General features: G+C 47.2%; 1 protein-coding gene across 4 annotated transcripts in view; it reads left to right on the top strand.

Annotated features, from left to right (window-relative positions):
• The window catches only part of bahcc1b (BAH domain and coiled-coil containing 1b), a 100,584-nt gene that overhangs the window by 63,903 nt on the left and 14,694 nt on the right, over positions 1-21,987 (top strand). For all 4 annotated transcript variants that reach the window (XM_074619702.1, XM_074619703.1, XM_074619704.1 and 1 more), the window contains exons 3-14: positions 3,008-3,166; positions 7,313-7,423; positions 7,701-9,758; positions 10,233-10,344; positions 10,917-11,110; positions 12,215-12,355; positions 13,541-13,728; positions 14,330-14,705; positions 15,580-16,485; positions 19,335-19,501; positions 20,487-20,623; positions 20,885-20,989. In XM_074619702.1, the coding sequence (XP_074475803.1) occupies positions 3,008-3,166; positions 7,313-7,423; positions 7,701-9,758; positions 10,233-10,344; positions 10,917-11,110; positions 12,215-12,355; positions 13,541-13,728; positions 14,330-14,705; positions 15,580-16,485; positions 19,335-19,501; positions 20,487-20,623; positions 20,885-20,989 (4,654 nt within the window). The remainder of the gene's footprint in view (positions 1-3,007; positions 3,167-7,312; positions 7,424-7,700; positions 9,759-10,232; positions 10,345-10,916; positions 11,111-12,214; positions 12,356-13,540; positions 13,729-14,329; positions 14,706-15,579; positions 16,486-19,334; positions 19,502-20,486; positions 20,624-20,884; positions 20,990-21,987) is intronic.

Raw genomic sequence — 21,987 nt, 5'->3', positions numbered from 1 at the left:
ATTTGTCTCCTAATACACGCCGCTGCTCCGTCTCCTTCTTGATTCATCCCGTGCCCTCTCTCTAATGTGTGTGTGTGTGTGTGTGTGTGTGAGAGACAGATTGGCAGACAGTTGAAGGCACTTGTGGTTGTGGTTGTTAGGGCGTCGGGTTGAGGTGAGGGTACTGTACATGTACGTGTGTGTGTGTGTGTGTGTGTGTGAGACGCCGATGCGGACTGTTGTGGTTGTGGTAATTGTCTCTGATGCGAGGCAGCGTTTATGGGTAACGACCCAACCCACCACCTCTCTTTCTCTCTCTCTCTCTCTCTCTCTCTCTGTCTCTCCATCCAGTGACTAATTACCTGATTCCCCATGGATTTGTTTCCTCCTTCCCCTACAACTGTTCGGGTTGTTCCACTAAATGAGAGCATGCTGATAAGTGGAAATACATTCAAACGGAGCCAAACTGAGCCGAGCCTGTTCGCCCAGTTTGCTCAAACTGTAACAGGATGAGATTGAACATCTGATCTTTGTCCCGCCTGAGAAGTGGAATTAGGTTTTTCCTCCTTAGATCCAACTTGCGTCCCCCATGTGATGTTTTTGAATATGATCTTTACGCAGATTTAAGTGAAGAGATGAGTATGCAGAGAATCAACAAAAGATGCTTTTATATTTGGAACTACGCTACTGGTTTCAAGTTTCCATTGTTCATTGTTGTGTCTAATTGTCATTCGCACTGATCACAGGTTATAGAAAACCAGGATGTAGCATCTGTTGGGAAGCTTGGCGTTACAGCTCGCTTTGTCAGTTACGTTGAAACCAGAAAGTCTATGTGGTTAATGTGCTGCGAAGAGTTGCGCTGGGACATTGTACAACTTCTGAGGTTTACTTTTTTTGTCTTTGTTTCAAACCCGCCTTCCCACCAGAGTTCACACAACCAATCAACGTGCTTGATGCGCAAGTCCGCAATACGAGTTGTTGACATTTGGCTCCTCTGAGAGCCTGTGCAAACTTCTATGTGTAGGTTCGCAAAGACGTTAAAGGTCCTATATTGCAGAAAGTGAGATTTCCATGTCTTTATTTTTTATTATAAAGCAGGTGCTATATAAATACTGTGAAAATATCAAAACGTTCAATCCACGGAGAAATACTCACAGCCTGTACTCAGAAACTGTTCCTTTAAAGGAGCCGTCAGGACTTCCGCAAGGTTGTGATGTCACAGCTGTACAGTCACAAGTAGAAGTACTGCTAAACTGCGTGTAGTTGACACACACAGTTAGTCCCCGGCTGCCGTGGCACTGAGAAGATGGCGACAGAGCAGATACGGACAACCGGAAAACGCTGACCAATCAGAGCAGACTGCGTTTTTTCGGGAGAGTCTTAAAGAAACAGGCGCTAAAACAGAGTATTTCAAAGAGAGGGTGAATACAGGTATATTCAGACAGACAGTTTGAGAAAAATTAAGTGTTTTCTGAACATTAAAGCATGTAAACATGTTCTAGTAGAAACCTAAAATACAAGTATGAACCTGAAAATTCCCATAATAGGTCCTCTTTAACATGTATCTTGGGAGAAGCATAATTCCAGTTTTTCAGATGTGGTGTACAACTCTGGAAAGTTATCACAGCGGCAATCATTTTATCTTTCATCATTCATGTTACAAAGTAATCTGCCAAGACTGTGCGATTCCACATATTTGATTGGCCACTGCAGCGTCTTCACGGATGACATTGTGTTGTAATCTAACTTTTTTTGCCAGACAACCCTGCTTGTTTTTTTTGCTAGAGCCCCCTATCGTTGGCACCCCCAATGCGTCAACGGACTGGCCTCATTCATTGCATTTTTTCATACAAGGCTAATGTGGATCTGAACGCAGCTCGAGGGACTTGACAATTAAAGCAATCATTACCAAATAGGCCCTAGAATATCTCCACCAAAACAGAATTTATAAGTGAGACCCCCTACACTTCAAGTTTTGTAACCCCGTTTTGAGGTTCCTCTGTAACTCCAGTACATTAGAGCCATTTGAAGAAGTGCAACTAATGATTATTTTCGACATTTCATTGTCCATTGATAAGTTATTTGGTCTATAAAATGTCAGAAAATGGGGAAAAATGTCGATCAGTGTTTCCCAAAGCCCAAGATGCCGTCCTCAAATGTCTTGTTTTGTCCACAACTCAAAGACATTCAGTTTACTATCATAGAGGAGTAAAGAAACCAGAAAATATTCACATTTAAGAAGCTGTAATCAGAGAATTTTGACTTTTTTGTTTTCTTAAAACGAATACTGAAATCGATTAATCAATTATCAAAAAAGTTGGCAACTGATTTAATAGTTGACAACTAATCGGTTAATCGTTGCAGCTCTCATACTGACAGACAGTGACCAACAGACTCAGGTGAAAATCCTCAACAGTGACTATTCATATACAGTATGTCACGTGTCTTAGGCCCCAGTTTATACCAAAAAAAAAGTCACCTTGAAGCTTTTTCCTGATCATAATTTTAAAAGAAAAAAAATCAGATATGTGTGTCACATGTGAGGAGAATGAAATGATCAGAATTGGGACACTTGGAGCTGCAGTGTGAATGTAGCTCGGAGGGATTAATTTCTCTAGGGCAGGTCATGAAATTTAATTTTTTACAGTGCTACTCAGTAATAGTAATACCATCCAGACCTGCTGTGTCTGACGTTTTACCTGCTAACAGGAGACAAATCCAGCCTCAAACTCCTGCTGAGTTCTTGGTCCTGAAATGTTTACATCTAAAACATATTATTATTATAGATTATTACAAATACGTGTGGAAAAACTGAGATATGTAGAAAGCATGAAATCCTCTCATAATATTTCCTTTTTTTAGGACACTTGACTGCACATGTACTCTTTTCTAAGTTTAACAGACATACTTAAGACCTTCTCAATACTTCTTCTGTGGTGTTTCTTGCTCATTGGCCCCCCTGCCTTCTTGCTAGAGTCACAGTTTATCAGCGAGCACCTCTCTAACCTCCGGCCTCTGTGTCTCTCAGGTGCTTCCTTCATGGGTTCCTTCCTGGCCAGCAGTCTGGGGTCGCCGCCCTCCCACCCTCCTCACCCCTCGGGACCTGCCGCCTCCCCCTCATCCCCCTCCTACAGGCCTGGACCCCATTCGAGCGCTTCCCCTATCTGGTTCCCCCATTCACATGAAGGTAAGACACACACACACACACACACACACACATGCAGGAGGCAGCCCAGAGCTGCTTGGGTTCTTTGGTTAATCCAGGGTCTTGGTTTGGGATTAGATCGAGATGGAGCCATTAAGTGGTTTAACCAACACTGAGCTGAGGCCAAACACGCGCAGCAGTGACGCCTCAGATGATGCTACTTATAGAAACACACACACACACACACACACACACACACACACACACAACTCTCCTCTGGCTCTGTATGTCAGCAAGCATGTGGCTTTGTGTTTGTGGCGGTTTTCTAGTTTGGAGCTCGAGCACCGTAACGCTTTCAAAAAATGGTGCACGACCAAAGCCTTCCTCTTCCTTCTTGCCACATAAACACACAAACAAACACACACGTACACACACTTTTCGTGCAGTATAGAAATAACATCATAATCGGCAGTAATTCACAATACACTTCAGGGCTCCGTACATTCACTCCCCCCCTCCTTTCACTCAATCATCTCTCAGCCCCCCGCTCTCTTTTAGGGGTGAGTTTTAAGTTTCATGAGCGAACACACACACACACACACACACACACACACACGCACACATAGACACACAGACTGAAACTTACCCCCATTTCCACCATCCTCTCCCTCTTCACATCCCCCCTCCCCCTGCGACCGCAGCCCCACCCTCAGGGCCCCTTCTGGGCTAACCGACCTCCAACGGCCCCCTTCCTGATCATAGACACACACACACACACACACACATGCACCCAAAAAAATGTGCGCATCCACACGCAACATGTCCTCTTTCGGCTGTTAACCGTTTGTGGTCAAAGAGTGAAGCTTGACTTAGTTATCTGTCGCTTTCAGGTATGTGTTTGGGTGGGTGTGTGTGTGTGTGTGTGTGTGTAAGAGGATTTCTCTTTTGACAGCGAGATGGGTCTAAACAGATAACCTCCAAAAATAGGCTTCAACAGAAAGACAGCTTCCGCCACAGGCTGTGTTTCTCAACTAACGTCGAAAAACGGTCAGAATCCGAATTTCACGTTAACACCCAGTGGTGTCGCCTTGGGACAATATTTGACATCTCCAAATATTGTCACAAAAGAATTAAAAGGAAACCAGCCAGCTTTCGATGCAGACGTTAACTTTGGTTTTGTTTGATATCATAAGAAGCGAAGCTCTTTAACCAGTTCTCTTACCGCTGCACTTTGACATGTCATAGCAGGAAAAGCAGGGGTGTAATCAATAACATGGTCATGTCTAGAACCCGCAAACTGCAAAATCTGATCTGAGAGCTGCAAAAACTTGCAAAAACTCTCACAAGACCTATCCTTCTCTTAACTATTTGCCCATCTCGCGAAAGTTTCCCCAACTTGCGGGTTGCCTTCTTCTGGCTACGACCCATTAACATTAATAACGACTGCATTCCTTTCAGGTGACTCAGCATCCTGGTACACTAACATGGAGCCATCGTTGATGTTATTAGTTTCACCTGTGCTTTTCCTGCTATGACATGCTGAAATATCTACTATGAAAAAGGATTCCTCTTACTTATTTTACAACATGAATGAATTAAATTGTCTCCCTGTCACTTTTCCACCAGTTGCCACAGTTTGTAGATGCAAATTCCACTGATTTAGAGCTCATTTCTTGTATCATCATACCACTTTTAACTGCTTTATACCAGAGGAGCAAAAGTCCAACTTTTTCTGGAGGACGCTGCTGTTTATGAGACAGTTTTTTTTTATTCCCCTCCTATAAGTCTTAATGTGTTACATCCTGTTGCCGAAGAAGTGTACACACCAGAATTTAATGTGAGCAAATAAGGCGAACACACTTCTCCACTTCTCTGCGGCCCCAAATTTGTGATTTAAGCTCATAAGATGAAACTCATAAGAGCCGTGTTGTTTTTTTTACACAGAAATCTCTCCTGATGCGGCTTTAAAGCTCGAAAGGAGACAAGAGTTTTGTTTGTACAACTGCCTCATTTGCGGCTCGTCGAGCGATAAATAGCAACAGTTAAGCCCCCGAAAATGAGCGCCTAATGTCGCCCGGAGTGACTCGTCTTAAATCAGATTCATAGAAAGAGTCGGAGGCAGGACTTCGGCGTGAACACGCGAGAGAGAGAGGAGAGAGCAGCGGCGGTGAATAGAGAGCAAGAATGTGTGTGTGTGTGTGTGTGTGTGGTGGGAGAGTGTGTGAGCCTATCAGACGGATTTTGTGTCTGTGTGGCTCGGCTTTGATGTCTGCACACATACACACTCGTGCACGAACGCGCACACGCACACTACAAATGATTGTTTTTAAGAATTCAAGCCAGGGAGCTCCAGTAGGCGGTCTGCCAGCTGGCCACGGTCCAGAGTGGAGCGTAGCCAGCGCAGAGAGAAGAAACCTGGCCGATACACACACACACACACACACACACACACACACACATACACATACACACACACACACAGTCACAGATGAGACATATTCACGAAGAAATGCACAGTTGTTTGAAAAACAGCACATATCCCCTCACACACACACACACACACACACACACACACACACACACACACACACACTTATCCTCTCCGTCTTCCACACCTGTCCTTGTTTTTTGTCCCCTCTCTCATGTGCTCTCGCTCCTCTCCTTACCTCCCTTTCCTCTTTCCTCTCATCTCAGCCATCTCAAAGCTCTCCACTTCCCTTTCACTTCCTCCTTCATCTTCCATCCCCCCCCCCCTCACACACACATACACACACAACCTCCGCAACACACACACACACACTCCCCTCTCCATACGCCTCGCAGCAGCACCAGATTGGGGGCTTTTCATATTGACAGCCCTGTTCTTCTGGTGTCTCTTTTTTACTTTTACTGTCTTTACATCACTCGTTCAATCACTAACCTCCTTCTTCCCTTCCTTCCCTCCTTTCCTTTCTTCCTCCCCCTCCTTTATTTTTTTCCCACCGTGTCCCTCTGCCGTCTTTGTTCCCCTCTTCTTTCTCATCTCCCCTCTCCCTCCCTCCCTCCTTCCTGAGTTTTATCACTCATCATTACCCGGGGGATTGGCTTTAGATGGCTGATAGAGCCTTTTGGCTAATTGTCGCCATTTAGATTCACTGGTTGTTAACCAGTCAGAGTAATCACACACACACACACACACACACACACACAGTGGAGTGTACACAGTCACGCATTTACATTGCAGCATGAACACACTGAGTGGCACACACACATGCTGGGAGCAGTGAGGGGGTGTCGGTGGTTTTGCAGTGCGACTGTGGAATGCGTAGGATGAGTTTTTATGGAGTGCTGTTTACTTTGGCCACCACCGTTAAACTTTTAACGGCTGCCAATTAACGGGCCGGCAAGGACACTCTGTGGGGCATGAAACCAGCTGCTGGAGAACACACACACACACACATACACACACACACACACACACACACACACACACACACACACACACACACACAATCCAAGCCTTTTGGTCCCATAATGTGGAGTTGTGTGCCTCCTGTGTGTGTGGTTGTGTACTTGTGTATGTGCGTGGGCCTGTGGTGATTTTGCTGTTTTTTCCCCCTAATAACACCCCCTTCCTCAACCACCACGACAACCCCCCACACACACACCGACCCTCACCCATCCCTACACCAATCCGCCCCCACCAACAAAACAACCAAGACCTCCTCTATCGTACGATACAGTTCAACGTCCTTGAAAACGAGGAACAGAGTGGAACGACCATTCACCTCCCAGTGACCTCCTGGGAGGACTCTGTGTGTGTGTGTGTGTGTGTGTGTGCGTTAAGGAGGGGGGGTTGTGATGCCTCACACTATTTGTCTTTGGTTTGGGAAAAAATGTGTTTTGTAGAAGAGCAAATTCCATCCAGTTAAATGCTGCAAACACTTGGCAGTAGCTGTCTGCTGTGGTTTTTGTCACCACTTTGTCCACTGTAAATAATGTCAACTCATGTGGCGTGTTTGTGCAAAAAGTGCATTTATGGCAAAAGTAGCACTAACTGGCCATATTTTTTTTTTTCTGTGTTTTTTTCTCCAAAAATGGCCCCATTTCATGATAGATTGTCGAGATAAACTGTTTGTTTAGAGGGCTGCTGAATGTCAACGCTGCGGATAGACATCAATTCTTTCTGCCTCTCCCTCCCTCTGACAGGGTACCCCAGCTATTCAGGAAGTCTTGCTTCTCCCTTTCTCCCCATGAGTCCCCTGGATCACCATAGCAACGGTCTCTACGGACAGCACCGCTTCTATGAAACTCAGAAAGGTAGGTGTTGGTGTGTGAATGTGACAGAGTGAAAAAATTGCTTTATACTTCCCTCAAAACTGCTTCATCAGCACTCGCCACAGGAGCAAGAACAGCTGGCGACTCGGGGTCTAGTTTTCCAAGTTGGCAACTTCTCATTCCCTTTTCTCCACATACCAACGAAACACATTTTAAATCAGCTGTATGAAAAGCAATGTTTTAACAGCCACTTCTTTCTCTGTAGATTTTCTAGAATCCTTCATCTTCAGTGATTTAAATTCTTCTCCTCTCCCTCCAGATCACTTCTACCTAAGAGGCCTTCCTCCCCAGCCCCCTCTGCTCTCCACCAGTCACAGCCTTCCTCCGTTGTCCAGGGCCGCCCCGGGCCACCCGCTCGGCTCCTGCAGCAGAGAGACGGACACCGGGGGAGGAGGAGGTGGGAAGAGCACCAAGGACGTGGGTGAGAAAGGAGTTTCGTCCGTGTCAAAGGCGAAAGAGCGATCGAGCAGCAAGGAGCGGCACCAGGAGAGCAAAGAAAAACAGCATCATCATCACCATCCACATCAGACGAACCCTGCCGTCGCTCCGTCCGGCCACCACCACCAAGCTTACCCCCACCCTCACCACGCCCTACTTCCTCACCTTGCACCGCAGGGCAGGGAGGAGGACCACAGACACTCTCTGGAGCGACACAAGGAGTACAGAGACGGCGACTCGGGCAGTCAGGAGACAAAACATATGAGCGCCTGTAAACTGTCCAGCGGTTCGATAGCAGAGACTGGCTCTGGAGGAAAGGGGGGAGCGCTGAGCAGCTGCAGTGGCGGTGGGGTTGGTAGACCTCCGTCTGGAGGAGGCAGGCGGTGCTCAAAGGACGGACCCATAAATGGGGAGATGAGGATCAGTGAATCCTCAGCTTCTTCCAATGAATGTATGAGAAGAGGTGCAGCTGCAGCAACAGCCATGTTGGCACCTCCAAACCCCCACTCTGTGGCCTCCTACTCCATGCCTCCTCCTCCCCCTCCACCACCTCCTCCTCATGCTTTGCACATGGGCTCCACAGTGGCAGGAGGGTGGCTACACCATGCACATCACCATCCTCATCCGGAGTTCTACTGTCCCCCAGCCCCTCTTACACTGACACCCTCCAAAGATCCAGCGTCCACCCCCGGAGGGTTGGGCAGGGAGGCGAAAGTAATCGGCCCAACGTACGTGCCCTCAGTTGGGCCACTGGGAGACCTGGCAGCCACTGACTGTCGTGGAGCAGGAGGAGGTGGGAGAAAGTCAGACGACAAGAGCGGAGAAGGATCTTATGAAAGTCCCTCTCATCATCACCTCAGCCGACTTAGTAGTTGCCAAAAGAAGGACAAATCCCAGCCACACCAGCAGCAGCTGGGATACGGCAAAGCCGACAAGCCTCCTGACTGGAGCCACCAGACGCAGCACTTCCATAAACCCAGCTCCAACGTGAGCTCTCAGTCTGAGCTGCGCTCCTGCAGCCTGGACAGATCTTCCTCCTTCAGAGACGTAGAGGTCGTGGACGACGTTTACCGGCCCTCGCTCCCACTAGAGGCTCAGGGGACACACCCTGGTGCTGGACAGGGCGCACCCAAGAATGGCGCCGACACCGGCACTCCTCCCTTCAGGGACTGTTCCCACTCGGGTCCTCATCCTGACGGGAGGGTGGGGTCGGGGTCAACATCTCAGAGGGAGGGACAAAAGGTTGCGAGGATACGGCACCAGCAGCACAGCAGCCATGGAGCGAGTACAGAAGAGAGGGGAAGAGACGGAGGCCAGACAGCACCTTCCTGGGGGGCTCGAGGGGGCTACCAAGAGGACCAGAGAAAAGGCTCCCATCATGCATCAGTTGGTAACGGTGAAGTAAGAGGGCTCAGCACCAGAGCTCCAAACGGCGACCACAACCAGCCCCATTCTCAACAACCCCCACCTCTATCCCGCTCCTCATCCCACACCACCGCTGAGGGCGAGGGCAGTGCCATGAAGAACCTAATGAACTACAGCTCCCAGCAGCCTCTGCTGCTGCCACAGCGGGGCCCCTTCGGAGGTCTGGGCTGCCTCAAGCAGGGCGGAGAGAGATCAGAGAAGGGGGACAGAGGGGCAGCCAAAAGCAACACCTCCTTGCAAGACCCTCCCAAACAAGCGCTACCTCCTCGCAGAGGCTCCGCTAACGAGGGAGAGAGGGGGGACCGAGGCGGGAAGGAGGCCGGGGAGGCAGGTGAGGGGGAGGTGCGACAGCCTCCGGTGGGTATTGCGGTCGCGGTAGCCAGGCCCCCCCATCGTTCCCCAGACAACACCCCCGGACACAGCAGACAGGGCAGGGTGCTGCCCAGCATGAAAGGTCAGACATCATTAATGCTCCTTGCATTGAAAGTCAATTAATGCTATTTCTGTGCTCTAGGCTACATTAAGGGGAAAATCCACGATTAAACCCTCGAGCACAGCTATTGGTGTTGTACAGTATCTCACATTTCTTGGTCCTTTTTTTAATGGGGACTTATTTCTGTGATTAACTGGCCAAACTAAGGCAACTTTGCAGAGAAGCTTTAAGCATGTCAGACCTTGCAAACAGCTTCTATGTAGACTCAACGTTTTGCACGTTCAGGGAGAACATCACTTTTTGTCATAGTAATACACATTCAAGGTTCGTAGGTATGCAAGAAAAGGTACGATGAACATCACATTATGTGTACAAGTATCCTCCATTATGAAGAACCAGAATGTCCTCAGCGCTTTGAGCTTTCAGACGTATGCGTGTTGGAAACATTGTCATCTAAATATAGTTTGATTGATCATATTTTCGATGAAAACTCAGGAGTGTCGCGCCCCGTGTATCCTCTCGGTCGGGAAGCAGAGGAGAGGAAGAGGATGACAGAGGACCAGATCAGCCTTCATCACCTGGACAGAGACAGAGAAATGATCATCAGGTACACTTACATTCACAAACACCATAGACACACACACACACATGCACACGGTAGCATCTATTCATTTTTCCTCCCATCTGATAAGCTTCGGTTCTTTTATTCTCTCGGCTTCTCTCTCTCTCTCCCAGTCTGAGCCTCTGGTTCTCTTTTCTCTCATCCCCTCACTCCATTTACTCTTCTCACCCTTTGATGTGGTATTTCTGTACCCCCTCACTTTCTCTCTCTCTCCTCCCCTCTCTCTCTCTCTCTCTCTTTCTCTCTAAGATGAGATGTGGTGCATTAATGTTACAGGGACTAATACGGATGTCTCTGAAGTATCAGGCTCTTATTATGTAGTCATATTAAGGGAAGAAAACATATAATGAGAACTCATAGTCCGGGCACAAGATGATGGCTGTTCCTGTTGCCGTCACATTTCCTTTTCTTGATGATTATAATGGCAGTAGTGGTAATGAAGATGACAAGGATGAAGATAATGATCATAATGATGGTGGTGATGATGATGATGGTGGCGACAATGAGAGGGATAATCAAGATAATGACAAAGTTCACCCCGCCTATCGCCACGACAGGGAAAACAAGGATCGCGTGGAGTTCGCCAGGATCCACCCATCTAGTAGTTGCCACGGCGACCTGACCTCTCACCTCTTGGTTCCCGGAGGGGCCAGCAGGTTAGGGGCGGACCCTGCTGCACACGCTCATCCGGCTCACCACCACTGGATGCAAAGGACAGGAAGTCCCTCCCTCTGGATGGGGCATTCATACAGTGAGTAGAGTTTTACTTCATACATAGAACATGGTCGGCACATTTAATGCTCTTTATTTTAATATTAAAGGGGACCTATTATGCGTATTTTGGGTTTCTACTAGAACATGTTTACATGCTTTCATGTTCAAAAAACGCTTTACTTTCTCATACCAGCTGTGCTGCAGCACCTCTTTTCACCTTCTGTCTGAAATGCTCTGTTTGAGCTCCGCCCAGGTTTGCTCTGATTGGTCTGCTGGCCCACTCTGTTGTGATTGGTCAACCGAACCAAACTCTTCGGACTCCGCTCCAGCTCTGCTCTAACTAGCTTTGTTTAAGGGTGTGCCAAACTAGCCGCTAGACAGGTATCATGCAAATGTGTTAATTGGTGACATCACTATGTTACGGAAGAAAAGGCGGGACTCAAAGCAAGGCATTTCAGGCAGTTCAAGAGCAGTGTTTCTGACTTTGGGCTTTGTAACTTTGCAGACCTTTTACATGCACAAAAAACTATACAACACACTAAAGGAAAGGGGAAAAGCACAAAAGCATAATATGTCCTCTTTAATATGTTTTTTATCGTTTTGTTGAGGTCACATGGATTATCATCATATTGATGAATGCTTTGGTTTTTTTTTGTCTTTTGTTCAACCATGGTGACATAATAATGCTGAATGCTGAGGTCTTTTATTCTTGGAAATGTTATCTTGAGAGATGCCTGTGTGGTGTTTAGAACAGTAAATGTAGAAACTTTTATTGATGGACTATAGGTTGAATAACAACTGCATCATATAAATGAGCTACAGAGACTAGCAAAATAAATCAAACAAGAAAAGAGCAAGCGGAGGAGCAGGAGTAATATGAAGTAGAACCATGGTTCAACAACAGTTTCATAAACAGTCCGCTGATAAAATATATGCATTTCATTAAAACTCCACATTACTCCTGCTCCTAAATGCAAGTGCCAGAAGTTTGCTCTTTTCTACAGTATATGTTTGAAGAGCACCAGCAATTTTTTTTGAATGCATCTCAGGATTTACCCTCTACTATCTTTTTGGAGTAGTAAAATGAGTATTTAAATATTGCCTTCATTTGACTGTGTTAATGTGTGTATCGTTATTCCAGGTCTGAGCCACGTGGGAATGAGCCCCGGCTTCCCGCCAGGTCTGCCCAGCTCTCTCCAGCCCGTCTTGGGGTCGCTCACCCAAGACCCCAACTCCACGCTGGTGGTTCTTCCTACAGAACCCGGGTCTCATCATCATCTCGGTACGCTACGCATCCTTTTACAACAGCACACACATCCAGCAGAGCCCGCATACATTGCTGTCTACCCGTACTTACTGCCCCCGTGTACCTCCCTCCTTCTCTCCATTTGTACCATCGGAGCTGCCATTTCTCTCCCAGAGTTTTAGTATCATTGGCTAATCATAATATAATGCTCAACTAAGTCCCTCTGTCAGTGGGACCGTGTTTTATAGCTTCGTTAATGGGAGCAGCTATTCCATCGCCTCCCTCTGCATGTGCCCAGCGTTATGCAAACCATTTTAACTGGCGTTCATCTCTTTCGTGGTGGAGCGCTGGACTTTGTGTGTGTGTGTGTGTGTGTGTGTGTGTGTGTGTGTGTGGACATCTAGTTGTGTTCATGTCTGGAACAACATGAGACATTGCTCAGTGTTAAGAGGTTGTGCTGTACATCTCAGCCATTGCAAGAGATGGAAAAGAGTGTGTGTGCCTTTGTGTGTGTGTGTGTGTGTGTGTGTGTGCGCGTCAACGCTGCTTTGCAAACAGGCTGTGAAATTTAATTATCTCCCGCCTCCCTCGCCTCGCTCCGTGGGAGTTCCTGCAGAGAGGGGAAGTGCATCCACTGAACCCTTCCCCTGGGAAACATTAGCCCACTCAGGCTAATCTCACAGAACAAAGGTTCCCAGCGACAAGGCAGCCAAGGAGGGATGTGTGTGTGTGTGTGTGTGTGTGTGTGTGTGTGTGTGTGTGGGTGTGTGTGTGTGGGTGTGCGTGTATGTACGTATGTGTGTGTATCTGAATTCATATGTGGCCAGCCCAGGGTGGGGCTTTGAAGAAATTGTGTGTTTCCCTGAATAGAGAAACTCCATCATTAGAAACCGAAAGAGTTAAAGAAGGTGAATGGAGGATGTGAAGCATGCGTTCATTGATTGTGTCCGAGGCCAACGTAAAGCTCACACAGGTCACAGACGTTACATCTTTAGTTAAGGTGGCCGAGCTCCTCCGCGACCCCACATATACAGCATTCAAAAGAAGCTGTTAATGAGGCCATTGACACAGTTTCTCTTTGCTGCAGCCATGAAAATATTGATATCTGTTGCTTATTTATTCAAAAGGTTTAAACGTGTGAGTTTGCAGGAATTTCTTCTTTTTTTGTTATTATTCAAATCAAACAAAATGCTAAACAGTCTCTTACCTTTCCCCCTCCAGACGTTCTGGAGCAGTCAGGCCTGTGGCCCCAAGTGTACGGAGGCAGAGGCCCTCCCTCTCATCTGCAGCATCACGCCGTCTACTCCCGCTCATTCCTACGGCAACAGGAGCTCTACGCCCTGCAGCATCAGCACCAGCAGCAGCAGCAGCGAGCCATGGAGCACATGCAGCGCCACTCCTTAGGACAGGTAGAATACTAATACACATTTGGAGAGAGGTTACATTGTAGTCCAAACTTGTGAAATGCTGTTAACATATTATTGCGAAACTGCGGACAAATGAGAACGAGGAAGTGTGGAAATATTTGTGAAATTATGCAATCGTTCCTCCTCCTGAGCAGTCAGCACTAAGACACAGCATCGCTAATCATCTGTTTGAAGATCTCTCAACACTAGAGGAAGGTCAATGACTTTCTCTTTTTGTTGGCAAAGGGTTTCATTGATAAAGAGGCGTTGGTTGCACTCTCACATTGCCAGATCATTTGGCAATCAGACAACATGGCTGACACTGTGACTTCTTTTTTCAAGGCTTTTCTGTCAGAAGTTTTTTTTGGTATTTGGGTGTGTATTGTCTCTTGTCCTATTCATTTTAACCAAACTCCTGCATCTCCTGCTTGAGATCTTATGTATCAGGAAAGTTTTTAAATCATTTATTTAAAAAAACAAACTAAAAACTGGCTTGAATCGCTATGGTTGAAATGTTTTAATTAATCTGAAATATGGTGTATTTAGACAAACATTTTGAGGATTATTCCTTAAGCTTCTATTTTCTTCCTCTCCTCTTCCACAGAGAAAACACGAGGAGCACGCCATCACCATAGAGGACTCTCCTCACGAAACTTCCGCCTCCAGAACTCACTCCTCTTCTTCGTCCATCACCTCCTCTCACGTGGCCAAACCCTTCTCCCACACCCCTCCTCCGCCCAAGACGCCCACACCGTCTCCGGGGATGTGTCCCAGCAGCCGCCAGTCGCCCTGCTACCACTCCCCGTCCAGGCGGCCTCACCCGCCGAACCCCCTGACCCCGGCGCCGAGCCCAGCTGCGGCGGCGCCCCGCTCCCCGGCGCTCAGCCCCGCTCCTTCGCACCTCTCTAAGGGGCTGGAGAGGGGAAGTGACAGAGGAGAGGGACAGCCACCTCAGGACTACCCACAATCCCTAGAGCCAGGTGGGTTAATGAATGCAATGTCTGAATTTAAAGAACAGTCAGATAACAAACACAGAAACAGAGATAAAGAGATGTAGTGTGAGAGAAGGAAAAAAGAGATGGAGGATGCTGCTGCAGAAATGTAGCACCGGTCTTTGAAGCATGGCTTTCTTTTGATTTTGCAGAAATTGTTTGAAGCATGGCTGATCCTTTGCTCTGTGTGTCCTTGAGTGTGTGTGTGCAATTTTCTGTGAAAGCTAAAGAGGGACAGCGGGGCAGGTCAGCCATTAAGGTCAGAGAAAGCATATGGGCACTCAGTGTGTGTATGTATGACCTGCCAGCGTGCACATGTGTGTGTGTCGGAGCTCGCATGTGTGTCACACAAGAGGAAGGTCAGTGAAATCTTCAGACGGGCCCTCCTTATCCTTCAGGGGTCCTTGAGAAGTACAGGCGGAAGGATACGCATTCATCTGGCTGTGTTGTCAGGGGGCGGAGGGATACCATCAATAATAAGAGCGCAGGGGTGACAGGGCAATCACAGGAGAACGGCAGGGTGTCATCAATATCCCACATAGATCTATACACTCACTCACACACTCCTACACACATACAGTACATATAATATACACTACTGTACACATGCACACACACTCCCTGTGTTTTCTGCACCCTGCTGTCAGTGTATTATTCCAGCTGTAATCACGTGCTTCATCCTGTCTGCCTGAACAGAATGGCAATGAATTTAAAAGGGAAAGGGCCTGACTTAAAGACGATGGAGTTTATTTATTTCCTGAAGATGCTTATAAATATATGTGTAAGTACAGTGGTCAGATTGTGTTTTGTTTTTTTATGTCAGAGGACCTATTTGACCTTTGCTTTCTCCTCTTTCCTCCAGACCTACCACCTGTTTATAGCTACCCTCCGATCACCATGGGTTACAAGGCCGGGCCCTCGCCCCCTGAAGCTCGATTGGCTGAACAAGCCTCAGTAGAGGCGGAGCCGGCGGAGCCGGCAGAGCCCGAGTCCAAGGCGCTCCCACATCCATGCCCACACATCACTAAAGAAGAGGAGAGGAGGGAAGAAGAAGACTGTGAAGTGGTGGAAACCCAGAGTGGAGTTGCAGAGGAAGTGAAGGAGGAAAGGAGGGTGGAAACGAAAGGATGCTTCGAGACCGAGAGCAAAATTTCTGGATTGCCGCCATGCTCTTCCCCAGCTTTGGCCCCAGATCCAGCCTGCCTGGCCACAGCCATGGGCAAAGCCCTAAAAGTAGAGCTCTCTCTGGGCTGCCCGGGCCAGACGGCTGGCCTGGAGGAGCCCCAGCTATCCAAAGAGGAGCAGGAGGATGATGAGGAACGTGGAAAAGAGGACGTGGAAGAGGATGAGGGAGAGAAAACGGGGCCTGAACCAACAGAATGTACTGTGTTTGGAGAGGAGGAGGAGGAGGAGGACGACGGGGACAAAGATGGAGAGAATGTAGAGGTGGTCGAGGATGAGGAGGAAGAGAAGGGGAGTCCAGGCGAGGACTCTGTGGAACTAAAATGCAACTCTCCCGCTTCTTCCCCGTCCTCCGACCTCGTCGTCCTTCCCGCTGCTAGCACAGCGACCCAGCTCCAAGGGGCCTACATGTGGAGCCTGGAGCTCCTGATCGCCGCGGCTCTGTGCGCCACCAGAGATGCCTTGTACCCACCGGCACCTGCCGTCCGGGCCCCGAGCCCTCCGCCACACCGCGGTATGGAGATACTGGGAGAACTTGCCGACCTGGAGATCCAGCAGAGGAGCAGGGAGAGCAAAGAGAAAGAGGGTGAGTTTCATTTGAAAATGCATTGCTTTTTTCCCTCTGCTGTGGCCTTCCAACCTTACTTATGTATCAAAATCTTTGAAAGTTTAGGTGTTTCCTTTTTTTAACACACCCTGCGTACAAATTACATCATCTTGTTGCAGTAAAAAGGACCAGAATGCCCTCTGAAAATTAGATCAACGGAAAAGAAAAAACAAGTTACCCTACTTCTTTCCTGTCTACACAAACACACACACTTACAGTGAACCAAAAAAAAGGGTCTGGAGGACGTGTGCAACCCAGATGTGGAGACTCAACACACACACACACACACACACACATTTCCCACTAGCTGTCCTTCTTCCCTCCTCAGCTCGGACTCTCTGTTCTTGCCCATAGACCCATTTTTTTTCCTCTGGGAAGGGTGTGTGTGTTTGGGGGGGACACAGAGATGGACAAACAAGCTGCGCTTCAGACACAAGCCAGGACACACACGCACACACACACACACACACACACACACACACACACACACACACACACACACACACACACTCACACACACTCTGCCCAGTGCGTCCCCCAGGCTCTGGCGTCTTGCTTTGCTAATTAGACCCTTTCCTTTAAAACACTTCTCCTGTAAGCGCTCCTATTTTCCTCTCGTCCCTCTGAGAGAAAGTGTTTTTATTTATGCCAGCATCTGTGTGTGTACATTTGCCCGTGTTTGTGTGCGTGCGCGCACGGCGGTGTGTGTGTGTGTGTGTAAGCTGTTAAGTAATCCCAGATGAATCCCTGCTCTCCTCCATCAGAGTCTATGTGTCTCTCCACCAGGCTGCCTCCTCTCTCCTCTCCTCCTCCCTCCTCTCCTCCTCGTCCTCCTCCTCCCTCTTTGTTATTTTTCCCCCTCACCTGCTTCTTCTTTTTTCTTTTTTTTTATTAAACCAATGTAATCTTGTGTGTAAATCCTGCCTCTGCAAGCCTTGTCGACAGAATTAATAAGTGTAAAAATCATAAGTCGCTCTGCAGCTGTCTGTGCATGTGTGTGTGTGTGTGTGTGTGTGAGATACAGACTGTGCATTTGTTTACATGTGCGTGCACGTGCTTAGCATGCGTAATAGGTGTGAAATCAATAAGTCCTGTCGTGGCGTGGAAAACGCTCTCCAAATTGCAACGCATTTATTTAAAACCCCGCTCCGTCCTCGCCGCATGGAATGTTATTAATACCGCTCGTGGCGTTTTTTGTCATCCCGAATGTGTTTGGGAGATGAAACCGATCCCAGACAGATGCATTTATGCCGCTCCTTGACGCGGAAGGATATCTCAGCCCGTTCACTGGAGATCGCAATTACAGATTAAGGAATCAAGAGATGCTTTCCCCCCTCCAGTATAAATTAGCACCATTACTTCTATTTACACATAGACAGAGGAGCCGTTTGTGTCATAGTCTCCTTTTATTCCTTCACATTTTCTTTATATTGAAATTTCAGCTCAATAAACTTCCTTAATGGCCTCTAATGATGACTGGGCCCATATCAACTGTAATGGTTTTTAATTTTCCTCCACTGTTTTTGTTTTTCCCCTTGTGCTTCCTCTTATTACACCCTTCTCTCCCTTTAGGGACACTGTATGGTGTTATTGCTGTGTGTGTGTGTCTGTGTGTGTGTGGTATACTGTGGGCGGAAGGTATCTATCGATTGTGGCCATCCTCCAGGATACTAAACTAGGCGTGGTGATGTCAGCGGTGATGTCATCCTGTCAGGGTAATCGGAGCGTGCCATTGGCTCAGAGGTCTGTCAGATGAGATGGCGTTGACCTCTGCGAGCCGGGACAGGACAAAGCCGCCTCTCTCAGCTCCCACCCGCTCTCTCTCTCTCTCTCTCTCTCTCTCTCTCTCTGAGGAGTTACCTGTCGTTCTCACATCCGTTTGTTCTTCCGTTTTTTTTTTTTAAATCTTGCTTCGCAGATGAAGACTCCATCCTTCCTTCCTGTCCTCTTCATTCTCCTCTGTTTACCGCATTTCTGTCTCCATCTCCCACTCTCACACACACACAGGTTTTTAATAACGTCAGATGTCAGTGAATAGGTCTTGCTGCTCCAGTGCACCAACTGAGAGTGATCCAGTGAATCCTCTCCTCTCCTCTTCTCTCCTCTCCTCTTCTCCTTTCCTCTCCTCTCCTCTCCTCGAAGGGGAAATTGGATTCTGTCCATGTCCATAATGAGGAGATGTAGGAGAATAAATAGATAGCTCAATAAACACTTTGCCTCTTATTGCTTCTCCTCCCCTTTACTCCCCATCCCCTCCCTCCCTTCTTCTTCTCACTGCGTTGCCCTCCTTCTCTTCCCTCCTTGCCCGTCGTTCTCCTTCTCTCCAATTCTCCCTCACACACTCATGCAGTTTGCCCATGTCTGCGCAGCTCAGCGAAAATGTTGTAGGTGCACGTGTGTGTTCAGTTTTATTTGCATATGTGTGTGTTTACATGCGTGTGTGTGGAGCGTCTCATGAATATTCTGTTTCATGTGCTGGTGCTGTGACAATGACAGAGTTAATGACAGTGACAGATGTAGAGATCGTTCACTGCCGCTCCCCCTCGTGTGTGTGCGTGTGCGTGTGTGTGTGTGTGTGTGTGTGTGTGTGTGTGTGTGTGTGTGTGTGTGTGTGTGTGTGTGTGTGTGTGTGTGTGTGCGATTAAGAAGGAACACCAGTATACATCAAATAAACTACACAGCTAATATCATAAATATCACCACTTTTCAAGGCACGGTTTCATCGTCCCCAGAAATAAATCCGTTCGGCGCACAGCATGTTTTATAACGCCGTGTCAGCCACTGTGCGACGCACCAATCTAAACCATCAACAATCCGTCTCCGTGCAGGTGAGGACATGCTGACCTTCGACCTCCACAGTCTGGCGACGCTGGCGGCCGCCCGTGCCCTGGAGATGGGGGGAGGGGATGCAGGCGCGGGGGCGGACCAGCAGTGTCCAATCAGGAAGAGGCTCAACCTGCGCAGGAAGTGCAGCTGGACGCCTCGCCATGAGCCGGTGAGGCTTTATACTGAATGCGTGTTTTGTTTTTTATGCAAGCAAACATAAATCATTCATGCTGAAAATGTGAACAATGGACACACACCTCTTTTGTTTTCTTTACCAAGCTTAAAAAAACAAACATGATACAGGAAGTAGGTTGTCTTTTTTTTACATTTCAGGATTTTATCTGGTACTTTTAATCCAAGCAATTAAGAAATTATCACCGAGCACCTATTGGTCATCCTTAATAATACAAATATGGACATTAAAATCATCCAAATGTACCCAGATAATCCAAGATTTCCATGCATACAATGTGCGTGTTGAGTAACAATCGAGTCAGACAAATATCATTGTAGCTTTTAAGTGAAACTAGAAGTAATCTTATTTTTTATTTAGTAGAATCTTGCAGTTTTCTGCATAAATTAAAAGGTAAACAGATTAACAAAATATGATTTTAAATTTACCAGCATTTTATTTACTGATAAATTAAATTGATGTGAGACTATGGACACCTGATGTAGGGTAGAGCAACATTTGTCTTTTCTTTAAATAGTCCCAGAAATATAGCTGGCTACAGCAAATATATAGCATATATTATATATAATTTATTTAATTTTTACATTTTTAAATTCCATTAAAAAATAATTAAAATAAATTAATCTACATATTCCTAATACGCTTTAAATCACTAAAAGGTTCTCTTTTGTTTAGTTCATGCTAGTTACCTATATTGTCATGTTACCTATATTTTTGCATGCAGCACCAGGTCGATTTCCCAGAAGTCCTTGCCTTTAAGCACAAATGGTCGTCATACATAAACTGCTGTAGTGAACAAACTTCTGGTTACAGGAAAATCCATCCAATCATCAAGCTGGCTACTTCACATATCAAATGACTGATGAACTCAGTTTGTGTTCAAGCATTGAAATTCCCCTGCTTTATGTGTGTGTATCTATGTGTATGTGTGTGTGTGTGTGTGTGTGTGTGTGTGTGTCAGGTGTGCCCAGTGAAGGGCTCCATGGAGACGATGGGAGGGGAGGAGCTGGCCATGCGTGTCCAGCTGGCTGAGCTACAGCGCCGCTACAAAGAGAAACAGAGAGAACTGGCCAAGCTACAGAGGAAACACGACCACCAGTGAGCAGAGACAACGCACACACACACACACACACACACACACTTCTTTTTATCTAGATTGAGTCGTGCATTCCAACAATTCACAATTCTGCTGTCATGCTGCATCCTCCTGATTCATCAGGACTTTGCTGCCTGCTCATACCTAATGCAGTTTGACCTGTTAGCCGATACAAGTTTCCTCCTGATTTCTCCTGCTGTCCGGACTGCATCTTTGATCTCTCTCCCTCTGTCCTCCTCCTCCTTGTCTTCCTCCCCTTGCAGGAAAGAGGAGACGTCTCGCAGCCCTGCCCGCCGGGGGCCCGGCCGCCCCCGCAAGCGCAAGTCCACCCCCGGCCCAGCTGCCGCAGAGAGCTCCAAAAGACTCAGGTCAGTCCTCTGATATTGCGTCAGTATAATCAGTGTGATTGGCAAGCCCCGCTCATTCATCCTGATTTCTGTTTGTGTTCTTAGTGAAAGGCGCGGTTGATTTTCAAGAAGTTCTTCTTCAGCTGAATTGATTCAAACGCTCTATAGCTGATGATTTGCTTGATTGGGCGCTGGAAGGAGCTGCACGCGCACACACACACGCACACACACACACACACACACACACAGACAATGGGTGATGGGGAGCTGTGAGCTGGGTGTGATTTTAAATGAGAGAAGGTAATGGAGATGAGACCTTCATTAATCATCATTAATCACTTTTAATCATATTTATCACTTGCATTGATTATGTCCTGATTCCCTGTGAACCTCAAGCATACATTATTACGGCCGGACAAAGTCCTGATGTACAGTTATTACAGTGATAAACGACTCAACACCACCCCCGCCCGCTGCAACACACAACCACACATTATTTAACACCTCAGACGTGCACACTTTCATGCTGACACACACACTCGCGCACACAGCCAGTGTTCAACACTCATAATGATAAATGTGTTTTCTCATGCCGCCCCACCTCTGTTAGCATGTGCACCCCTCGCCTTGATAAAATGATTAGAGAAACTCAGGGTTTGTCACGGTTACCATGATTAGAAAGCGCTAATGAAAATGACAATGAAAGGCTTTAGTCATACACGCTGGTGCAACACACACACACACACACAGAGAAATTGTTTAATTAGTAGCGCTGGTTGCTACGTGCCTGTGCAGCATTTCTGTTGTTATTAACAAGCGATGTATCATTTGTTTACTCTTTCATCTTCTCGAGAGAGTTGCGGGTTGAAATGAAACGGCGAGAGAGTGAGAGAGATAGAGAGGCATAGCAGACGATCCACTCATGTACACAATGTGGCCAAAAGTATGTGGACATCTGAGCATCTGTATGTGATTGTTGAACACGTCATTCCAAAACCACGGGCATTAATATACTGCCG

Source organism: Sebastes fasciatus, chromosome 20 (assembly GCF_043250625.1).
Source record: "Sebastes fasciatus isolate fSebFas1 chromosome 20, fSebFas1.pri, whole genome shotgun sequence".
NCBI lineage: Eukaryota > Metazoa > Chordata > Actinopteri > Perciformes > Sebastidae > Sebastes > Sebastes fasciatus.
Note: the sequence above shows the minus strand (reverse complement) of the source record. Positions and strands in the feature narration are given on the sequence as shown.